Here is a 21,722-nt window from a genome sequence, read left to right on the forward strand (position 1 = left end):
TAAACTATGGATTGGACGCTTCGTCCTGACTGAATCTTCAACACAATCACGGTTTGTTTAGCTACAAAGTGGCGGGAGTTCGCAATCAGAATACTGTTGTTGTGGATCAAAAGGTGGGCACCATATTAATTCCTGTACTACTAGTCGTATGTTTTCCCTGCGACAATGCAACGTTCGTAGATATGTCTTACGGACAACATACGAGGTGGGTAGCTAGATAGCAATCTCATTCTGTAAAGTATAAAGGACGTTAAATAGACATTTACACGTGCCAGTAACTACATAGTGTGTATGTGTGTGTGTGTGTGGGGGGGGGGGGGTCACTTCCTTGCTGCATTCCACTTGATGTTACTGTAAAAGAACAAATCTTTGCTTTATTGTGAATCCGAAACTGTAGTGTTTGTTGAAACTGTCGTTTATGCGTCTAGTCTGCCAAAGAATAAATGTTTCCTGTGGTTTCAAAAAGTTCTTAGTGACATTTTTAAGTCCATTGCGAACATAATACCATCACATTTCCCATTTACAGTATAAAGTCTACAATACTACCTACAGTACAGTACGTGACGCTCGTGTTTTGCACTACGAGGGTTACAACGTTAACCCTTCGGTCTGTAGGACTTTTTTTTTTTTGTTGTTGTTGTTAAATGCAGATCATGCCTTTTATGTTTAGGGAAGCTAGCGGCTAATTATGTTCAGTAGGATTAACATTCCTGTTTCCAAAGTTGATAACAGTAACCTCTACTAGGCTCTAGACCAAACCAGGAAGCTAGTCATTGATGTTGCTATTGGCAACATAAGTCGTAACAAACATTATTATTCTGTTATATGCACTTGCTGTTACATTTTTGGAGCAAAACGTGAAGTTTTCTGAGAATACCCTTTTTTCATGGGTCCGGCCAATACAATCAAATTAATGACGTCATAATTACGTCATATTACGTCAACGTGAAGTCAAACGTTTTATACTTGTAAGATATTATGTCCAAATCATTTTCTGAAAATTTGGTGGCCACACGACACGTCGTTCAAGAGTTATAGGACTTAGAAGTGGAGGGCCTCAAAATTGCTTTCTTTGACTCAAAGATTTGCAGCGTCTTTGCAGACTTTGTTTACTGTCTGACTCTGACAGTCGTATTTGAATGATAGCATACTAATACAGTATCTAAAGTAGAGTACAGTGGTTTCAGCCAGGTAGCAGTTTAATTGTTTCATCTAGAGCCTTTCAATTGATAAGTAAAAATGTAAATCTTGAAAGCGTTTAGTCCATTTCCGCTCGTCTTGGCCTTTTGATTGGAAAGAATCTTCAACAAATAATTTAAATTTTTCTTGAGCAAATTATTTCTTCGTGTCGTTTAAATTTCAGAAGCCATTTTGTTTTATTTTTCATGTTTCTTTATTGTTTTACTCCAGATATTCCACCATGGGTCATCTGAACTGGACAGTCCAGCTCCTGTCTGTCCTTGCCGTGTCCACCCTCCTGTGTGTCCGTGCCCAGGACATATCAGTGTTCGATGAATTCCCCGATGACCTTGGGTTTGATGACCTTGGGTCCGCCATTGGGCCAATCTTCCCTCGTCCCGCAGTCTTCCCAGAGTGCACTGCGGGGAGCTCGTGTGTGCTGAGCTGCCGTTACACTGACGATAAGGGTATTTATTATCTCCATTTAAATTTGCATGTGTACTTCGTTATTTTGGAACTGCAGGGGCGTTTTTGTCAAAACATTCCAAGGAGGATAACTGAAGAAAGTAACGACGGATTTCCACTATTTGGGGCTTGCAGGTAGCTTAGGCAAAGATGTACACAATGATGCAAGATGTTTAAAAATATGCATGTTATTATGTAAATAGCAACTTAATTTACATAATTGATGGTGAACTTGTTTCAATTCCATTGTTTCCACCCAGGACTGAATGCAAACTGATAGACGTGAAAATGCAAATATTTCAGGACCACCTTGTCATTGGTCGAACCCATAATTGCCATTGTCACATTGGTTGGATCGCTAAATGTGATTGACAGGGAGGGTTGGTCTATCCATACATGTCCTTCATCTTGTCTCCCTCTAATTGTATAGGTAACGTCCTACACCGAACAGGGCGCTCGTCCGACTGACATGCAGCCAGTACTCTCTCATTGGTTGAAGCAATAATTGCTATTCTATCATTGGTTGAAAGGCTAATTGTATTGGCAGTTAGGATCATGTCTCTCTCTCTGTCGTAAAGGTGGCGTCTTTCCGAACAGCTCACCCGTCCGACTGAAATGCAGCCACTCTCTCATTGGTTGAACCAAAAATTACCGTTCTCTCATTGGTTGAAAGGATAACTGTTTACAGGAAGGATAATGCTTCTCTCTATCATAGATGTAACGTACTTCCGAACAGGGTGCCCGTCCTACTGACATGCAACTACTCTCTCATTGGTTGAAGCAATAATTGCTTAATTGCTAACTGTATTGGCGGGGTCATGTCTCTCTCTGTCGTATAGGTATTTCCGAACAGGGCGCCCGTCGACTGACATGCTGCCACTTTCCCATTGGTCAAATCGATAATTGGCAAAAAATGTCATTCTCTCATTGGTTGAAAGGCTAATTGTATCAGTATTCAGCATCATGTCTTTCTCTATCGTACAGGTAACGTCCTTCCGAACAGGGCGCCCGTCCGACTGACCATGGACAAGCAGGAGGAACGCCTGAGGGCGCTGGTTTCCCGCCAAGAGGAGGTCATCTACCAACAAGGGCTGCTGGAACAACAGCAACAGCAGCTGGTCAACCTTCTACAGGCGTCCACTGCAGACCAACAGCTGGCAGCACTCGACAGCGAGGTGGGGGGCTAGGGAGTTCGTAGAATAGCCGCTATATGCCATATATGGTTATGTCGGGCCAAAAAAGCCATATATGGTCATAAGTGGCTGTTTTACTACTTCTGAAAAGCAGCATTCTGTCACGTTTTGGCATAATATTATCGCCTTCGAAAAATAGGAGAAGGTACAAACCTACTAGTACAACATTATACAACCATAAGTAGCTCTCACAAGAAGGCAAAAGTGTGCTTTACTTCTTAAGTCTACTGCTGTTGTTTCTCACTTTGGTGGGGAACCCTCTCCCATGTCTCCGGCCCTGTTAACTTATATTCGGCATTTCTACAGTGCTGAGGATCAGAGAGCCGACGTGCGAAGGCATCAATAAACAATGAGGTTTGGCCCTGAGGATAAGGCTGGCGGGTTATCCGAGCTAAATCTGTGACATAGGACATATACAGAGGGTATATAGAATGGGCCTTGCGTGGAGCTAGGCCTGCCTCTAGACGTGATCTAAAGTCTTGGTCAATTTCATGATCCATGGCTGCCTTAGAGGGAAGACTTATGCTACCATCCAAGACCCCTAAAGCATACTTAATTTGGAGCTGAAACAAAGCAACTGGGACTTTGGGCATATCGACTTCCAAAAACCTTTGACACATTGCTGACGTCACACTAGTCTGTGTAACACAAACTCCGCTGTCCAGGGCTGTAATTGGCCCCTCCCCGGATGTTTGGCGGGCTGCTATAAGCGAGATTTAATCAGGCTAACGTCACACGTGCAAAAAATCATTGTCATTGTTTTAGTTAATATTTGATATTGTTTTAATTGTTCCGTAAAATAACATTTTAATTGCTTAATTGTTTGTCCCTTCAGACTTGCCTGTCGTGCAGCCCGACCCAGTGGTGTGAGCGGGAGGGGAAGACGCAGTGCCGGGACTGCACCGTCTGCCAGGGCGGCTACAGGGCGCGGTCCGACTGCACCAAATTCTCGGACGCCACCTGCATCGACATCGACGAGTGTCGAGAGGGCACGGACACCTGCAAGGCCGACCAGCTGTGCGTCAACACCCAGGGCACCTTCGTCTGCGTCGAGAGCGTCGGAAGATGCCCCAAGGACAGCTACTTCGACTTGAAGACGAAGAAGTGCGAGAGTTGCAGCGTCTGTACGGAAGGGATCAGCTTCTTGTACCTCCCGTGCGGCGTCGTGAACGATTCAGTCTGTACCCCCTCCGTAGGTGCCACGTTATCCTCTCTCTGGATGGGTAAAATAAACGATCCCAGCTTAGTCACCAGAGCTGAAAACCTCGCCAACGGCATCAAAGTAGACCTCAACTCATTCCACTCTCAAAACAATTCCTACTTCCAGAACATGCCAAGAAAGGGGATGGTCAAATTTCGCAAGCACGGATTCGTAACCGTGACGTTTAACTTCGCGGCTCGCCATTCTTGTAACGACTTCTTGCAGTTCGGCGTCAGGACTTCAGAACTGGGCGGGTTGGCTGCGGCACGGTTGACTGAGCTAAGCGGAAAATACTTCCAAGGTTCGACGATTTCTACCACGGTCGAGGTAGACCCGCAAGACGAGCTGTCTTTAGATGTCAAAAGTGGTACGTACTACTGTTTCAAGAACTCGAACGACGCTCGCTACTCGACGACGTTTGAAGAAATCGCGGCGGACAACTTGGCGGGACCTATGAGTCTACTGTGGCTCTCACACGAAAGTGCCGCGGTATTCCTTCGTGCAGAAACCCGACAGACTACCTACGAAACCGGCTGGCGGGCAACCTTCAACATGAAGGAGACATCCGACCATTACATCCTTCGTTTGGACTCGTACACGTACTTTAACATCAGGGAGGGAGGGAACCTAAGGTTTTCCTTCATGCAGGCGTACTTTTTAAGCGGACAAGCTTGCCGAAGCAACGGTTTAGTCGTCATACCGAAACTCTTAAAACGGGACGGGCAAGTTATAGACTTGTTTGAGAACTACCAAAGAGGGGTACCGCTGCAGTATAACTCGATTCTCACCGCTGGTAGCGTGCCTGTTGAATACAACGACAAACTGTTCTTCGACGTGGAAACCGCTAGGAGTTGTAAGATGTACTTTTACGGTAACAACGAAGGTGTAGGTACCGTAAGTTTGCTGTGGGTGCCGTTTCGACAATCGGCGTTGTATGCAGGAATGCTTGTGAATGGTGAGGACCTTTTTGGTGTAGGGGAAGAGACTCAGCTTCGGTTTCAGGAGGTAAACAACACGGACACACGCACGCTTCGTCAGCTACGCAATGGGAAACTCAAGTTCAAACGCAGCGGCCGCATCCTAGTGGACTATCACGGCGTGCTCATGCACTCCTGCGCCTACGCGAAAGTCACGGTGTACTACGAGAACCGTCCAGGAGCGACCCCTATCCCTTTTGCCCAGCAAGTGCAGGGGAAGACGGACTCGGAGAAGGAGGGGTTAGTGCTGAGCGGGGCGTACACGGTCAAGGCTAACTCGAGGATATACTTGACCTTGACCTGTGCTGAGGGAAGAGTGAACGAAGTCTTTAACGGGAGAGTCAATGCTGTATCTGTATTATGGTTTCCTCCATAACGTCTACAGTTATTTCTTGCAGTCTACTTTTCATCAATTCAGTCACTACACATTAGTACTATCTATACACTAAATTTTTGGCGACGCCTCAAGTGCTAGCATACCATGCGCCAGTATGTAATTGTCATTTTGTCCATGCCTAAAATGTCCATGTGTTTCTTTTAGGCAATGTTAAACGTTACGTTTTTTTTTTTAAATTTTGATTACTTGTATACTACTTGATATCAAAACTATAACTTTTCTGTGTATGTATCCTTCAGTTTTCTGCTTCTGTGGGCATGGCCTATAACCAACTGTGTCAGCTAATCAGGAAATCAGCATTACCTAAAGAAAACATGTAGACAATTCTCTGATTGGCTGACAGCCGGTCAAAAGCAAAGCCCACAAAAAGTGGAAACTTCAACCTGATAAGCAGAGCCTCCACAAGGTATAATTTATAGGCTTTGGGAAAGGCTCTGTATAGGGGAATGCCGATTACTAATACTAAGCTATTTGTTTAGTGTATTTGTCACTGTTTTTGTGGAAGAGAACAAAGTTGTTCGCCGTTGGAGGTTTCATTCAACATAAAGAAAGTATTGTTCCATAGGTTTCCTTAATTGTTTTCCACGTATTTAGGAAGAAATTATTTTAATCAAGGTAAATGTATTGTTTTCTATCTAGGGTAGACTCACTAGGAATGTGGATAGGAAATGTATAATGAGATTGAATAAGAACATTGTTACACTAACTTTCAACTCAGAGCCTCCACCAGACTTCAGAGGTTGCTGGAAATATAGGAGAACCAGGTCAAATACTGTAGAAATGGTATTAATTATTTGCGGGGAAGTCATTGCGTAAAAGCACAAACATAAAACCTTCGCAAAGTTACTGCATTTACAGTAATACTTCAGAGGAGACGAATTTGTATCCTATGACCCACTCCTCTGGAGTAATATCTAGTGCATATGTCATATTTCTACTATCTTCCTCTTAGTCTAGGGTGTCCGTTAGAGACTATACAGCTCAATGACTGATAATGTGATCATGGAAAATAAACTATCATGACATTTATCTACTGTTTGGTGACTCACTCAATGTTTAATTGTGATATTCAAATTCACATGCATACATGATAGTACATGTATATTTACCATTGGTCATTTGAGAAGGCTTCTTAGGGAACCCCATAAGTCATTAAGTGCAACATTTTGTCAAAATGATACATGTATCTTTGCTGAAATGACAATCCTTGTCCAAAGTATAAAAGACATTATTGGGTAACAGAAAAGTCATCGACTCTTACAAAATAAAGCCATCAAGGATTTTTATTCAAAGTATGTGATAACATGGGCCAAACATGGCCAGTTTGACAACTGTCTGTTACCATGGTTTGGGAGGCTGGGATGACCAAGTACCATGGTGACAGAGTTCTGAGCTCCGATTGGGCAGATTTATAAAGTGATTAAAAATCCTGCGCTCCTATTGGACAGATTCTTAAAGTGATGAAAAATTCTGCGCTCCTATTGGACAGATTTTCAGTGATCACGAATCCTGTCTTACTATTGGTGAGTCTAGGAAAGGTAAAGGTTCCATTGGGTAGAAGGGCAAATCATCCCCCACAGCAAGAGATCAAGTATTAAACACAGACTACATACTAGTACATGTATTCACGCATCCCCTCACGATTTGTGTTGCTAATTTCACAATCCAGTCTGCTTTGTAAGTCCTTGAAAAGTCCTTGAAATGTCCTTTGAACAACTCTGTACACACAAATGAGAAAATAGACATCCAGAAATGAGGGTTGTCATCCAGCGAAGGGTGTCTTCTGAACTATTTTGCCCTCTCTGTCCACCGCAAAGTTGTAGTTCTTAGGATCGGCGAGCGCACTTTCAATGGCTTCCTCCACATTGTCTAATGTTATGAAGTGCTTACTGGCTTCCTATAACATAAGGCAGAGAGAGAGAAAAAGTTATTATCAATAGATTATTTCTTTAGTTGTAAAGTTTGAGCTTTGTTCCAAAACAAAAGAAACACTAGAATAAAGAAGTACTATGTTTAGTACAGTTTACTACACATTCTTATGAAATAAACACCAACTATCTGAAGTCATAATCTGTTATTGTTAATAGTATAGAACACAGGAAATCATTTTCGAAATGTCATCACTCAGTTGTTGCATCTAAATTATTACGTCTCTTAGCAGTGGCTGACAAAAAATGCTACGGTCAGCAGGTTTTTGCTTGGGTCAGTTTGGTAGCCCGACATACACTTTTTGGGGCTAGGTCTAGCAAGTTCTAAAAGTAAAGACCTACCTTTTCCTGTCTGACTAGTTCATCCATCCGTTCCACCATCTCTTGTTCCCTCTGTTCATTCTGTATTGACATCTCCAGATCTGCCTGTTCTCTCTCCAGGGCTTGTCTTTGTTCTCGAACCAACCTGTCAACAAACAAACAAACAAAGAAACAAACAGTCATTACACACGTATTAACACCTTGGGGTATTTGTTTCAATGTTTGTGTTGTATAACCAGTAAAATGTATCATGTCATAACATACATGGATTCTACTGAAGAGTATAGGTTGCATTTTCAGACAGAAGGACCCCTATATCTACTCTTTTTTACTGTGCAGGGTTCTTTTACATGCTGGAGGCGTGGCTTTCCTCAGACACCAGTATTTGAGTAGTTTCTTTTTATGAAAATGCTCATTGTCTATTGTTATATGTTACATTGTCTATTGTCCACTATGTTTCTACCATGTACTTGCAATTGCCTCCAGACATAAACTTAAATACAGTCAAACCTGTCTAAAGCGACCACTCAAGGGACTGGAGAAATATGGCCCCTATAGACAGGTGGCCACTATAGAGAAAATGTTGATCAATTGACCATGAGCAAGCTACACATGATTTAGTTCCCACTAATCTTTCTCACCAAGAAACATTGTCTCGATCGATGTCTCACCGACAAAGACTTGCACTTTAATGCTTAAGGCATGCATACCGTCTGCTACCGCCAAAATGACCCTGTCAGTGTCAGGAACTCCAAATCCTCGCAAACTACAATTTCAAACTCGATGCAGGGTGACATAATGCTGCAGTGTGGTCGCAATAGGCAGTGTTTCTGTATCAACGGGATCGGAAATTGTGTGGCCGTGGCCGCGTTGGACAGGTGGCCGCTAAGCCTATTTCTTAATCATTACGAATCCAAGGGACCGACAAAAAGTGGCCACTATAGCCAGGTGGCCGGTATGCAAAGGTGGCCGCTAATACAGGTTTGACTGTATAGCAAATTCCACTAGAAAAAATCGATAATGTACTGTGCATCAATTATGCTTTACAGCTGTAACAGCTAGGCAGCACCATAGACAGTGTTACATATGCTAAATGCCTGCCACCGAAAACACCAAAAAACAATCACTGGACTTAGATTAGATGGACAAACAGCTCGAAGCACTGTATAAGCTGTGCAACAAACGTACAAGCCTCACTGTCAACAAAAAGTGGAACATGCTAGTTTTTTCATGTCTGGACACTACAGTGTCTACACACCTGCACAACAGGCTTTAGGATTTGCCTTGATAGGATATAAGAAATCCAGAAAAGGAAGACACTGCAAGAACGTTCTAAAGGCCGACCTCAAAGACAGAGGACTAGGACCGTTGCTGTCAGGAAGAAAACTATGGGAGCTAATAAGGAAGCTCGTGATGAACATGATGAAGTGGATAGAGTTGAAGAAAGACTGATTGCAGATGCAGGGTGTCCAGACCACTGCAGCAGCAGAACATGTAGTGGATTCCTACTACTGGAACACTTACCTTTCCTGGTGCATCCGTTCGTTCTCTCTCCTGTTGAACTCCATCAGTTTGAAGTGTTCCTCATCCTCCTCCTTCTCTCTCTTAGCTGTGTCTGCTCCCTCCTCCTGACGCTTCCTGGCGAGGTATTCTTCCTGGAACAAACTCCTGGAAAGGTATGGAGAGTTCTAGTGTAACTGTAAGGTAGCAGCTGCAGGATACAGTATTTATCCATGACCCCCGGAGTATTGACGTAGGGGTTAAAAAGTAGTGCGGCAGAAATCTGGAAGTGTCTGTAAACACTAATGTGAAAGATGGCGGGACATGAACCTTGCTATATGGTAATGTAATGAGTGGACTTTCAGATCGTATGTCCGATCGTGCTGAAGTATCCACAAGCACTGGCAAATCCAGTGCTGAAGGTGAGGTTTTTGTAATTCAGCACTCGGTTCCAGTGCTGACGGCGATTTTGGCACTGGAGAACCAGTGCTGAATGACATTTGACCTGGCCCGGCCCCGCTGTCCCCGGATTTCAGCACTGGTAACAAGAGTGCTGACGGCAGTTCAGCACTAGAAAACGAGTGCTAAAAGATATTCAGCACTGGAAAACCAGCACTGAGGGAGCTTCAGCACTGGAACAAGGCCGATCAGCACAGGAAAACCAGTGCTGAGACAGTTTAGACAATAGAGTTAATTCCAGTTGTGGCGGCCATGTTGGATTTCTGGGGTCATCCGGGGTCATGGCACCAGAACGAGACTGCAGGTGGTACCAGCTGGGCATTCTACTATATAGGCTGTATTGCAGACATAAGTATGCCATCTTCGGGAGTGCATTTCACCCCTCTAAGGTTAACAACTGCACACTATATGCCTGTTATCTATAGAAAATATTGTTTTAGACATTTGAACTTGATTTTGGTGATATTTTTTATTAATTTTTCACATTTTTTGACGGGTGACCTGAGAACAACTAATGTCAGTATTAATATCCTCCATGTGCGCTGTGTATTGGTAACTGTGATTAAACCATACAAAAACATGGAAATATCGGACTGACAGACCTTTGGGTAGAAAATTAGAAGACATTTGGCTGTTATTCTGATGATTTCTCGATGCCAAGAACTGTTCTGCAAACTACACTCTATGGGAAAATCCTGCGGCACTCAATGGGGAAGGCGGTGTATGTACCTGGTGTGCTCCTCTACTTGTTTCCCAATTTATTTGACAGTGTTTTTTTTTTGTTTCATTTTATTTTAGTTTAAACAACATGCCCCGTAACAAAAATGTCCACATGTTGCATAACATTGTGGGATACAATGTAGCAGATTGTTTACTGTTGTTTTTGCAATTTTTCAATGCCAAGGTGGAAAAAAAACATAACTTTGATCATAAGTGCCAGCGGAGGAGGGATTGTAGCCTGAGTGTCATCCTAGGTAGCTTACCGGGCTCCCATACTCACCCCTCACAAACCAGAGGGGTGAGAATGAGAGCCTCGGTAACCAACTAGGATGACACTCAGGCTAGAGTCGGCCCTCACATTACTCTAAAAACCGGGCTTCATGCCAGTTTCAGATCAGTGTGGGTGGAATGTGATAGAATTTTCACAGATGCTGCGAAGATCTGTTCATAAAACTATGTATTACTAAGTTCTATCACCAATTTACCCCTGTAGCTCTTCAAGTGGGATTAACCCCACATATGTAAAATGTTACAAGGGACAAAGTGATATGCTATGTCTAGTCTACTATTTCTACACTCAGGCAACAATTCCTCTTCCACAGACGATAAAATTGACGTTGGCATTGAAAAATCCCTAACAGAAAAAATCTGCTACATTTCATCCCACAATTTTATGGACCCAACATGTGGACTTTGTTGTGTAGGGTTATGTTGTTTAAACTAGAATAAAACAATGAAAACATGAATTGGAAAGAAAGTAAAGGAGCACAACCGGCATGATATTCCCATGGAGCATAGTTTGCAGAACGGATCAATAAATCATCAGAACAACTGCCAAATGTCTTCTAAATTTCTACCCGCAAAGATGTTATCCGCATATTTTATGTATTTGTAGGGTTTAATTCCAATAGTAAACCTACTATATCACAGTTACCAATACAAAGCACTCATGGATGATATATACACTGACACTAATTGTTCTTAGGTCACCCATTAAAAAATGTGAAAAATTGATAAAAAAATATCACCAAAATCAAATTCAAATGTCCCAAACAATATTTTCTATATATAACAGGCATACATTGTGAAGTTGTTAACCTTAGAGGGGTGAAATGCACTCCCGAAGATGGCATACTTGTGTCTGCAATACAGCCTATAAAGTAGAATGCCCAGCTGGCACCACCTGCAGTCTCGTTCTGGTGCCATGACCCCGGATGACCCCGGAAATCCAACATGGCCGCCACAACTGGAATTAAGGTAGCAGAACACAGTTTTTCTCCTATGGGGATTTCTATAGTTAAGGACCCCAAAGTGAGGTGGTTCGACGACTCAAAAGATATATCAGGGTGCAAAAGTAATTAACAAGAATTCAATATGTTGGAGTTCAGGGTAGAATCTACAACATATGTGAAAATGAGCATAAGTTTGTCGGCTCGTTTTCCCAGAAAGAACACTTTGAAATGACCCCCAGCGGAGGTCACCATACTGCAGCCGACACACGGAAGTAGCGGGAACCGGATTCGTGCGCGAAATTCTACCCAGCCAAAAAAGCATCGTAACCCAACTCATACAGCCTCAAAACTTACGTATTCCTCTACTATCCACCACAGTTTCCGACTCGCTGACGTGCACAGAAAAATTTCTATGGCTTTTCAAGAACTGCGACGACCTATTTTGTGCCCGGCCTATTTATGTCCACGGGGGTCGCCCATAAATACTGTGTTATGCGACCTTAAGCAAACTTGAACTGTCATTTCTTTTAATTCATACAAGAGAACAACTCTTGCTGAACATGTGTACCAAATATGGTTTTGTTCCAATGGACTTTCGCTGAGATATTGCGAACTTTGTACTTTGTTATCTCGCCGTCTGCCACGTGGGTACTGTCCTTGGTACTGTGCGTGCCATGTACAGGACTGTCTTGAAGCTGTGTGAATAAAATGTTTGCGATACAAACCTATTCTGCGCTTTATTGAAATCATTATTGATTGGAAGCTTTAGTTGAGCTAATTTCAAGGCTTTCTTTGTTCTTCTTTGTTGGAAGAAGGCTAGCAAGGGATTGTTTGTGTGTGTTGAGAGCTTACGTTAGGGGCCAAGAAGAGAGTAGCAGATAGATGGAGACAGACAAGTACTAAGGACTTTCTCCAGACTGTGGACAGAGAAAAAGTAGCAGAAACTGTAGATCTTGTAACCATTCAGTGCCCTTACGAGTATAGCTTTTATCAAAGTGTCACTTTAGCGTGATTTAGGAATATCGCGGGGTTACGTAATGTCGGTCTCCCATGCAGGTGCAGACCTTATCATTGACGGTGGTGGGTGAAATGTGCCTTTATCTTTAATATTAATCCACTTATTATTGTTCCGTGTCGACGATTAAAAGAGTTTTACACGTTCAGACTAGATCATTTGCATGTGCGCCAGTTGGAAAGGGGAAGGGGGGTGTAAGGTAGTTCGCACCTCCGCTCTAAAATGCGGTCGCGCTTAGAAGAAACAATAATGTTTATTGCAAGTGAGAAGAAAAGTGCCGACTTGGGCATTATTCCTACACACTGTCTAGTCTGCAACAACCACGGTCGCTTCCTGACAAAGTTCGTTTACCATGGGTCGTCCAGCCGGTAGCCGAGCTTTGAAAAATCGGATGGTTCGCAACAGCAAGTTTCAAGCTGGGAACACCCCCTGGAACAAAGCTTCACTAGCGGAAAGTGTAGAGAATACAGGGACGGAAGAGCCCTCTGCCTCTACCGTCGCGTCATGTAGCAGCTCGAGCGGCGTGGAGCAGGAGTCACAGTCGGAGCCGACACACACTGCGTCCGCCATCGATGTAAAAAAGAGGCTAGATGAAGACACGTACAAGATGCTCTGCAGGCCCAGAGATCGTGTCATCATCCCTAGACTCCGCGTTACCAAGACGAAGTGCTACACAGAGCCGAAGAGGTCTTACAAGAAGAACCAAGTAAGTGGAAGCAGAATCATCGATTTGCAAAAGATGGAAGATTTGATGAATCTGTTCAATGCCGGGCACCGAAAAGCGAACGGCAAAAGGATCTGCAAAGGAGACTGGAAGTTTTCCAGAAAACTAGAAAAGAAGATAGGGTTCGGGTGTATGGAGGCGCTTACCTGCAAGACCTGCGGCTACAATACCACACCCGCAGAGCTCTTCCGACACCCGTCGCCCGGGCGCCCGTGGCCCCCTCCCCGTGAAAAGCAACATCCAGGCCGTTACTCCCGGTGCCAAAGACAGGTACGGTATAAGTGCCATAAAGCCTTTAATGGCTTCGCTTGGCATTCCCGACCCGTGCCGCACAACACTGCAGAGAAAGATGAACGTGGTGGGTGAAGCCTACGCCGAATTGAATAAGAGACAGATGAAGAAGAGCTGTGAAACCTTGGCGGAGGTGACGCGCCATCGTGTAGAAGCGGGACTGCAAGAAAGCGCCTCAGTGGCAGTTGAGATGGATGTTGGGTATAACAATCCACCAAAGGGAAAGTCCAGAGGACAACCAGGGACACAAGCGGAATGCCCCATGTTTGATGGCGTGACGCAGAAGAAGATGCTATTGGCCTTAAGTACAGCAAACCAGCATTGTGTGGATTGCGATAAGCTGGAGGAGCAAGGCCTGCCATTCGGACCCGGCTCTCATGAAGGGTGTACCCGGACTTTTGAGAAACACATTAAGATGGGTAGCAGTGAGAGAAAGATGGCGAAGGAAAACACAAAGACAGCCTTGAAGAACGGTATAATCCCGGGAATTGTCGAAACTGACAATGACTCTAAGATTTCCGGTGGCACCAACGAGGCCCTGCATGAAGCCGGCTTGCCTCCTGCAGAAAAACAAGACTGTATGCAACATATGAGCAGAAATCACCGAAGTAAAGCGTACAACCTGTGTCTGGAAGTGTTTGAAGGAGGAAACAACACCAAGGTCACGAAACAGGAGGCAAGTCGGCGGGTAGGACTATATATTGTCGACAGATGCGTGAGGGCACTGTACACCGCCAGAGCACACCATCCTGATAGTGACGAGGACTTTTTCCGAGAGGTGGAACGCGGGCGCCCGACAATAGTTAGTTGTGTATCCGGGGAACATTCTGAATGCACTTCTGACTTCGGTTGTCCGGAGTACACCCGAGAGGGTCGCCGCCCTGCCCCAGACATTCCAGGCGGAGGGAACTTGGCTCTGTCCGACAACGACCGACGCACCCTGCAAAAGTTGGTAGACTATAGACTTGCAGAAGAATCAGTGAAAAGGCAGCGGACATTCATGAATACCAACAAGAGTGAAGCCTTCCACAATCGTGCTTTGAAGGCCGTCCCTAAGGCCGTAACGTGGAAGCGAAATTACGAGGGTCGTGTTCATGCAGCCGGACTAGCGGACTCCGTCGGATCGGGTTCCGCCATACTGCGAGCCAACGAATTCCTGGGTGCGGCGCATCCCCAGGGGAGTTCCGGGACTGCTGCACTTGAAGGCATCGACAAAGAAGAGGAATACCATAAGAAAAGGAAGGGGACTTTTAAATATAAGATGAGGCGCTACATTCTGCGCAAAAGGAAGGTAGAACAGAAAGATAGGAAAGGGGTTGGATATGAGACGGACTCTGTACACGCTATGTCTAGGGGAGACCATTGTTACGCGAAGTAGGCGGACTATAAATCGTCTTATGACAGGAAAAACTGTCTTTAGTGCAAGACGCATCCCTGTCCTGCTTAGGGAAACGTGGAACCCTTTAGGTTTGGGGGGGGGGGGGGGTTCCGAGCTGGGGTGTGTGGGCTGAGGTGTGGGGAGGGGGGCGATGCTGAGAAGTCACCGTAAGACGCAGTTTCTGTATTCCCCGTGTTTCTGGCAATGTCCACCTATAAGACACGTCTTTCGCTCATTGTTGACATCATGCGGTTCTAAGGACAGATGTTCTTCTGCTACACATTTCTTTTGATGACACAGATGACTTATATCTCTTCCATCAATAAATCCGTTGTACAGAAAATATGCAACCCTCGGTAGTCTTTCATCCCTACATTTAGGTCCAATCTGCACACTTATTCTGCCGTAACCATCTCCATCGGTCCTCCCATTCCACAAAACACATCCTTTGTCATCTGTAGACACTTCGGCACGGATTCTTTGTAGCACAGATGCCTTGTACGCGTCGCTCCACGCGCTGTATCCCGCCATTGCTAATATATAAAACAGATGTGCTGTGGCCCCGTACAAGGCATATCTGGGGGCCGGCAATTGGTCTCATTATCTAAACAAATTTAATATTCCGGGTGACTTTTTCTTCTACAAGGAGCTTGCCAGACCATAATCTAACGTTCTAAGCGGTGGGGGTTGGGGGGTTGTCTTTTTTAGGGCGGAAAAGAGGGGTGGGGGTCGAGCGGGCTTGGGGCCACACTAAGTCCTATACTTAAGCATAGGGAGCGGTCTTGGCGGCCGTTGCCATGGTAACGGCGGGTGTGGCGGTAAAAAAAATGTTACATTTCAAGTCAGCCGACGTCATTCCCTAACATATCAGTCAAATTCAATGCCGTTTACCGTCCCTAGGGAATTACCACTGTGGTTAAAGGTAGCAGAACACAGTTTTTCGCCTATGGGGATTTCTATAGTTAAGGACCCCAAAGTGAGGTGGTTCGACGACTCAAAAGATATATCAGGGTGCAAAAGTAATTAACAAGAATTCAATATGTTGGAGTTCAGGGTAGAATCTACAACATATGTGAAAATGAGCATAAGTTTGTCGGCTCGTTTTCTCAGAAAGAACACTTTGAAATGACCCCCAGCGGAGGTCACCATACTGCAGCCGACACACGGAAGTAGCGGGAACCGGATTCGTGCGCGAAATTCTACCCAGCCAAAAAAGCATCGTAACCCAACTCATACAGCCTCAAAACTTACGTATTCCTCTACTATCCACCACAGTTTCCGACTCGCTGACGTGCACAGAAAAATTTCTATGGCTTTTCAAGAACTGCGACGACCTATTTTGTGCCCGGCCTATTTATGTCCACGGGGGTCGCCCATAAATACTGTGTTATGCGACCTTAACTCTATTGAATCAGCACTGGAACACCAGTGCGGAAGGCGAGGTTTTCGTAGTGCGCCCTGGTATAATTTTATCCGTGTCGATGTCAGTCACCTTGTAGTCCTTAACTATAGGAATCCCCATAGGCCTAAAACTGTACTATGCTACCGTAACTGCACAAGAAACTTTGCCCCCCTCCCCATCCGTCCCCTCCCACAATTTTTAATATTTCCTGACAGTACATGTGTGTTTAGGTCCAAACATCACCCCTTACCTGACAGCCCGGAATTGAGTCCTGTAATGATTGTAAGCCGTCTTCAAGAACACGTGCTCGTCCGGATCTATGGGCGTGGGTTTCCTTACGTAGTTAGCCTTGGACGGAGCCCTCGGTACGTGTCTGGGTTTTCTACCGCGGAAGAACTGCAAAACAACCGGCGCTGCAGCTGGAATTCCCGGTGATTTCACTTGTCCGAGACGGCACAAAACGCCCGGAACTTGAGGAAACATGTTTCTGTGTAAAATGATACCTACAACAGAAAATGTCTTAGGTAAATATCAATTTTAAACGACCTGATATGGAGTCACGGCGGTTTTTTTTCAAACCATGGGCGCGGCCATTTTGATTTTCATATAAGAGGGCAGGAAAACGAAAAAAAAACTTTGATAGAGACTTTAAAAATGATAAAAGAAATAATCATATCACAGTACCGAATCTATGAGATCTTTTCATATAATTCTATACTGAAAAATTATAACATGTGTTTTTTCTACTTCGTAAACATTCTATAGAAAGTGTTTTGTCGCCCTCAATCCTATGACCTTTTGAGTGATTCCAAAATATGACAAGGTAAGATAAGATTTATACAAGTTGCTAGATTGGACATGACGCATTCAAAACGACATGTAAAGCTAAAAGAGACATATAAAAGAGTACACAATTATATTTTTGGCGTATAAAACGACACAATAGGTAAATTAGTAATTCTTTGAAAAGTGGAAATATAGAAAACCACCCCTAGCATATTTCGAACAGTCTATTTTCCAAGATTCGTTTGGCAAGAAGTGAAATCAAAACCACCACTGTCCATATGTCCTGAGGTACTCTCATGTCCCTAATAAACGTACCGGGACGTTTATTTTTTTCAGCCTCACAATCCACCCGGTACGTTCTTATTTTGGACGGTACGTTTATTTTTTTTTCCTGAAAATTGGGGCTTTGCTTAGCCAGGACCCTCAAAGAATTGAAGTTTTGGGGGTTTCTGCCCATATTTCCGAGGTATTTTTGCTCAAAATTCCCTATTTTTCGGGCGAAACGGCGCGGATTTCCATGAGCGTGTACGCGTACGCGGTACTCTTTCGGTCGATCTCGCTATGACGCTATGAAGTAAATGTTGTTTTTGGGGGAAAATAAAACACCACACTGACGTTTTGAAATACAATTTTTACATAAATAACTTTTAGTTTTAATTTAGTAGTAGTTTAAAGTCTCTGTTTACATCGTAAACCAGCACCTTGCACGAGGAATTTCCGGTCTTGTGGTTCCATGCGCTTTCGGCAGCGAGGCGGAAGAGTGATTCGTTCACATAATAAATGCTGGACGTAAAAATAACAACTATAACTTCGTTTCCCTTGTGATATGAGTTTTGACGCCGCAAATTCTCCCAAACGACAGGAATTCGTCGGTAAAAACAGCAAGTTCATAATCACAACTTCCTTTGTAGATGCATGTGCCATTATGCCGAGGTGGTCACGTCGAAATAAAACTTTCTCTACGTAGGCTTATTTCTTTGACAAAAATCAACCTTAGTCTAGTTCTCACATAACTAACTTTCATTTAATAGATTTTAATCATTTTTATACCGTAATCACTGTATTTTATGCTACACATCAGAAATCTTGTTGCGATATTTTACCTTGGTAAAAGTGGAGTCGTCCACTGACCCCTAGTGACCTTGTTTATGCTGCTGCGACGCCATGTTGGAGAATAACGCAAAGACGGAGATTTCCATTTTTGGCCCGCGGAATACGAAAATTGGGACAGCTTACATGCATTTCAAGAACCTAAAACATCAGATACATGAACGGACGGTCTATTTGTAAAATCTGCCCATGTAGCCTTCCAGTCTGCACAGAAATGACGATGTAGAGAAGGGTAGAAGTGCAAAGAGTCTGAGATGAGAAAAAAACGCCACGTGAATTCAACAACACTTCGCATAAAATCACATAATTTTGTATAATGTTTCCTTTCTTCAAATTATGTTTCCTTCATAAAGACTCCAAGTTGAACCGACATTTTGCTGATGTAGTACAGAAAAAAGAAAAGTGATTCCCTCGTGGATAATTTACTATTTAGCGCAGCGTAATGCGGCCGGCCACGCGACCGTGACGGCAGTGTTGGCATAGCGGCCGGACTGAAAATCGTCTGGCCGCGACCACATTCGACAGGTGACCGCTATAGACTATTTCTTAATGCTTAGGTCAACGGGAAAAATCCAAGGGACCGACGAAAACTAACCGCATGGCCAGTTACGTGGCCCCTATACTCAGGTGACCCCTAAGGCAGGTTTCACTGCGAATTTTAACTTACCTTTTATTTAAAAATTGAGAAAACAATGTTCATGATTCAAACAAGATATCTATAGTTCTTCAGCTCATCATTTATAGAACTAACTGATGTGGTTCTTAGGCATAAATGAATAAAAAGACCTACCTGCTTATCATCTCCTTTTCTTTGGACAGAAGTAGCATGGTCACAGTTAAATACATGTCAATTTGGTAATTTTCCGGGGGGTATGTTTATTCCGGGGGGTACGTTTATTAGATATTGATGATTTGTCCGGGGGGTATGTTTATTCCGGAGGGTATGTTTATTAGGGACATGAGAGTATGATGTTTTGTGTCCAAATTTCTGTATTAAAGCCATTTCGATATTCCCTGTATAGCAATTTCATAGGATGATTTGTGAGACCGTAAGAAAGGGTGGGCGTACCGTGGAGGTCCTGCCAAATTTTTCCTGCACTATTCAATTCTATTGACAGGATATATGTTTGAGTTGATGAGATTATTATGTACTATATAATGTGCTATTGACAGGATGCAGATGTCAATAATATTTTTCTTACTTGCACTGTTGACAGGATATTTCTGTCAAGAATATTTTGTACCATTGACAGGACAATAATAATTTTCTTTGCACTATTGACAGGATGCAGATGTCAATAATATTTCTAATTTCTTGCACTATTGGCGGGATATTCCGGTCAAGAATATTTTGTACCATTGACAGGACAATAATAATTTTCTTTGCACTATTGACAGGATGCAGATGTCAATAATATTTTAAATTTCTTGTACTATTGACAGGATATTCCTGTCAAGAATATTTTGTACCATTGACAGGACAATAATAATTTTCTTTGCACTATTGACAGGATGCAGATGTCAATGATATTTTAAATTTCTTGTACTATTGACAGGATATTCCTGTCAAGAATATTTTGTACCATTGACAGGACAATAATAATTTTATTTGCACTATTGACAGGATGCAGATGTCAATGATATTTTAAATTTCTTGTACTATTGACAGGATATTCCTGTCAAGAATATTTTGTACCATTGACAGGACAATAATAATTTTCTTTGCACTATTGACAGGATGCAGATGTCAATAATATTTTAAATTTCTTGTACTATTGACAGGATATTCCTGTCAAGAATATTTTGTACCATTGACAGGATGATAATAATTTTCTTTGCACTATTGACAGGATGCAGATGTCAATGATATTTTTCTTGCTTTCACTATTGACAGGATATTCTTGTCAAGAATATTTTGTACTATTCACAGGATAATGATAATTTTCTTTGCACTATTGACAGGATGCAGATGTCAATAATATTTTTAATTTCTTGCACTATTGACAGGATATTCCTGTCAGGAATATTTTCTACTATTGACAGGATGTTCCTGTCAATGATAATTTTTTTTGTACTATTGAAAGGATGTCGGTTGTGTGGCAGATCACTTGAGTGAATGCTCTAACTTCATTTTACAGCTTTTTTGTAGACCAAGCTAGATACCATGTCCAGACGTTTTGCATTTTTAAGTCTCCGAGGGCCTTCAATGACATACAAATGTATGCATTGCATACCAACATTCAAGAATTTTGCTGCGCATACAGTGCCATATGCAGTTTGAATCATAAACCGGAATATAGATTTTTTTTTCTTATATGCACCAAAGAAATTCTGCAGTCTCAAGCAATGTCAATATTAAAAGTAGACCATTCAATAAAGTGTCCCCCCAAAAAATTGCAACTGTCATAAAGTGAGCTTGAATTCTCAAAGACTTTTTTAGGGGGGGGGCATAAAAAGGCTCCTAGTAGTACTATTATGGCATGACATTTACTTCTTAAGGAAATCATTTACTATTAAAGTACTCTAGGATTTTCTGCCAAATGTTGAGGGACCCAATTTTGCAAGGTAACTTAAAGGCAGCTTCAGGCTTGCATTGGCTTATCCTGATATCCAACTGTATTATATAATTATAGCTCGAGATACAAAACTTTTGGATGCCTGCCTAGCATTGGCCATTGGCAATTTTTAGATTTGTCTGAAAGTGCACATTTTGTTCAGTTGTTGTTCCAAGCAAATTTTCTGTGGTCACTGGCCATTGGGACACTGTTATTTTTTACCCCTGCCATAGAAATTGAATGCTAATCTGTTGAGTGTTACAGGAAAAACTCTGAGAAGTGATCATCATGGCGGAAATCAACATACTCAGCAAGATATCTGACGACTTTCTGGAGTGTGCGATCTGCCTGGAACCCTTCAAGGGCCCCAAAATCCTGCCGTGTCTTCACACCTTCTGTAAGGGATGTCTGGAGAAGTGTGTTACACAGCAAGGTAAAGCCTAAAGGGGCAATGAAAATAAAAACAAGGCTTTAAATTGAATAATTAAAAAAACTTTCTTAATTTCAAATGAAATCTAGGCATTTTCTGGTGGCTACGGTAGGATAGACTCTGTGTTGAATCAGTTATAAAAGAATGGCCTTTCTCCATCTTGGGATTTTCTGCATCCCCACAAGATAGTGGAATCATCTCTACATGGCTGTTCTGAGCCTATAGGATCAATCCAAGGGCTCTGATTTGGGGGTTGGGGGTGGGGTATAAGGGTGGTTATTTGCAGACTACCCATATAGAATTCTTTGAAATGACTTTCATGCCAGTTTACAGAACAAGATAGCTTTTGTTGATAAATTTTCATGGTTTATAGTTTTGATTCTTGAGATAATGACACTTAAATTTATCAAATTTCCCTAGGATTACAATAGTGGTATACGTATACTCTCCAAGCAGAGG

At 42.9% G+C, this 21,722-nt stretch overlaps 3 protein-coding genes across 4 annotated transcripts in view; 2 read left to right on the plus strand and 1 right to left on the minus strand.

Annotated features, from left to right (window-relative positions):
- Positions 1-5,914, plus strand: LOC118407433. 2 transcript variants are annotated; one of them, XM_035807908.1, is made up of 5 exons: positions 1-113; positions 527-607; positions 1,411-1,646; positions 2,629-2,819; positions 3,673-5,914. In XM_035807908.1, the coding sequence occupies exons 3-5, from the start codon at positions 1,421-1,423 to the stop codon at positions 5,389-5,391; spliced, it is 2,136 nt and encodes a 711-aa protein (XP_035663801.1). In that variant the 5' UTR covers positions 1-113; positions 527-607; positions 1,411-1,420; the 3' UTR covers positions 5,392-5,914. The 2 variants fall into 2 exon arrangements, with proteins under 2 accessions (XP_035663801.1, XP_035663800.1); XM_035807907.1 differs by lacking the exon at positions 527-607.
- Positions 5,915-6,447: 533 nt separating this feature from the next.
- LOC118407435 (28S ribosomal protein S26, mitochondrial-like) lies at positions 6,448-16,930 on the minus strand. The gene is made up of 4 exons (XM_035807910.1): positions 16,633-16,930; positions 9,186-9,329; positions 7,683-7,806; positions 6,448-7,309 (listed from the first exon to the last, which is right to left on the minus strand). Exons 1-4 carry the CDS (start codon positions 16,863-16,865, stop codon positions 7,175-7,177), a joined length of 636 nt encoding a protein of 211 aa, XP_035663803.1. The 5' UTR covers positions 16,866-16,930; the 3' UTR covers positions 6,448-7,174.
- A 4,170-nt stretch (positions 16,931-21,100) lies between these two features.
- The window catches only part of LOC118407434 (E3 ubiquitin-protein ligase TRIM56-like), a 2,944-nt gene continuing 2,322 nt past the window's right edge, over positions 21,101-21,722 (plus strand). Inside the window, exon 1 of the mRNA XM_035807909.1 lies at positions 21,101-21,266. Within this exon, the coding sequence (XP_035663802.1) occupies positions 21,122-21,266 (145 nt within the window). The 5' untranslated portion in view covers positions 21,101-21,121. The remainder of the gene's footprint in view (positions 21,267-21,722) is intronic.

Source organism: Branchiostoma floridae, unplaced genomic scaffold, assembly GCF_000003815.2.
Source record: "Branchiostoma floridae strain S238N-H82 unplaced genomic scaffold, Bfl_VNyyK Sc7u5tJ_1342, whole genome shotgun sequence".
In the NCBI taxonomy this organism is placed as follows: domain Eukaryota; kingdom Metazoa; phylum Chordata; class Leptocardii; order Amphioxiformes; family Branchiostomatidae; genus Branchiostoma; species Branchiostoma floridae.